Here is a 1,762-nt window from a genome sequence, read left to right as displayed (position 1 = left end):
TCATCTCTCTCCAACTCCGTGCAACAGAGATCGAGTTCCATCAACCCCAAGCCTAGAAAACACACTCAGTCTTAGAATTCCTAGTATACAATTAGGCACTTTGGCTCAACAAGTCCACACCGAGCCTCGGGAAGAGTAATCCACCCAGACCTATTCCCCATTATTCAGCATTTACCCCCGATGAATGCATCTAAACTACACATCCCGGAACATTATGGGCAGTTAGCATGGTCAATTCAACGTCCTGCACATCTTTGAACTGTGGGAGGAAAACTGTGCACCCGGAGGAAACCCCACTGAGAAATGGGGAAAATGTGCAAAATCCACATAGACAGTTGCCCAAAACTGGAATCGAACCAGGAACCCTGGCGCGATGAGTTAGCAGTGCTAACCACTGAGAAAAGTGGCAAGCTCAGTGTTAATTCCAGCCCACAGGGAGGACCAGAAACTGGCACGCGGATCTAAAAACACACCCCACCACTCCCACATCATCACAACAACGGTCAAAAGGAATCAGCCAATACCTCAGTCACTCTCTGTGTCACAGATACAAAACAAATCTCCCACAGTCAGCGACTGATAGGAACAGGATCACCATCCACTTCACATGTCGCTGAAGATTCTGACAGAACCACACAAACCAATCACAGAGACTGAGTGTTTGGGAATGATTCCGTGTAAAGTACCCAATCAGGAGCCAAGCTTTCCTCCATTCTTCATTAGCATTGATGACGCCGTCAGTCTATAAAAAGGGAGCTCCGAGCCCACTTGCTCTTATTCTGTGTCTGAAAGTGAGCGGCGCTATGGCTGATGAGAAGAAAGGACAGCAAACCTCCAAGAAGGGTGCAAAGAAAATCATCAAGAAGGCGCCAGTGAAGGGCGGCAAGAGGAGGAGGCGGACCAGGAAAGAAAGTTACTCCATCTACATCTACAAAGTGATGAAGCAGGTTCACCCCGACACCGGCATCTCCTCCAAGGCCATGAGCATCATGAACTCCTTCGTCAACGATATTTTCGAGCGTATCGCGGGAGAGGCTTCCCGCCTGGCCCATTACAACAAGCGCAGCACCATCAGCTCCCGGGAGATCCAGACCGCCGTGCGGCTGCTGCTGCCCGGGGAGCTGGCCAAGCACGCCGTGTCGGAGGGTACAAAGGCGGTGACCAAGTACACCAGCTCCAAGTGAAGGACCGCACTGCACTGAAACAAACATCGACAACCCAAAGGCTCTTTTAAGAGCCACTCACAACTTCCCGGAAAGAGCTGAATGGTTCGTTTTAGTTTACATAAGAGTCTTCAGATAATTTTGCTCCTAGTGCTATATTTGTTCATAAAAAATGTTAGGTGTTTGGTGGCAATAAAGGTTAAGGTGGAGTTAGGTTGGAGTTGTTGGCCTATTGCTCAGTTTATGATTAAGGTTAGGTCAGCATGCCCAGTTGATAATGTATAAATTTAAGGAGTGAGGCAGGAAAATAAAGTTGATCCAGATATATTGTATTAAATAATGGAGCAGCATCCTGAGGGGCTGAATTTCGTCCTCCTGTTCCCACTTCTCATGGTCTTACGTCTCCCTACCTCTCAGAGGTGCTCTGACACTGTGTGGTGGGGGTGTGTGGTTACAGTTAACTGATCCAGCAGGCTAAATTTGTGAGTGCCCTCCATCCCTACTGTCAACCCCAATTCCCAATATATCTTCTCCTTTCCCCAGGTCCCCCCATTCATTAGGAAGGTTACATTGAGGCGGGATGGCAGTGTCATGGTGTG

General features: G+C 48.5%; 1 protein-coding gene across 1 annotated transcript; it reads left to right on the top strand.

Annotated features, from left to right (window-relative positions):
- Positions 1 to 728: 728 nt before the first annotated feature.
- Positions 729 to 1,300, top strand: LOC140470553 (histone H2B 1/2-like). The gene has a single exon (XM_072566636.1). It carries the CDS (start codon positions 729 to 731, stop codon positions 1,182 to 1,184), a length of 456 nt encoding a protein of 151 aa, XP_072422737.1. The 3' UTR covers positions 1,185 to 1,300.
- The last annotated feature ends 462 nt before the right edge of the window (positions 1,301 to 1,762 follow it).

Source organism: Chiloscyllium punctatum, chromosome 52 (assembly GCF_047496795.1).
Source record: "Chiloscyllium punctatum isolate Juve2018m chromosome 52, sChiPun1.3, whole genome shotgun sequence".
NCBI lineage: Eukaryota > Metazoa > Chordata > Chondrichthyes > Orectolobiformes > Hemiscylliidae > Chiloscyllium > Chiloscyllium punctatum.
The sequence above is the reverse complement of the archived record's forward strand: the minus strand, read 5'-3'. Positions and strand labels throughout refer to the sequence as shown.

Coding starts and splice junctions, on each gene's coding strand:
- LOC140470553 (XM_072566636.1), top strand. CDS start 729: ATGACGCCGTCAGTCTATAAAAAGGGAGCTCCGAGCCCACTTGCTCTT.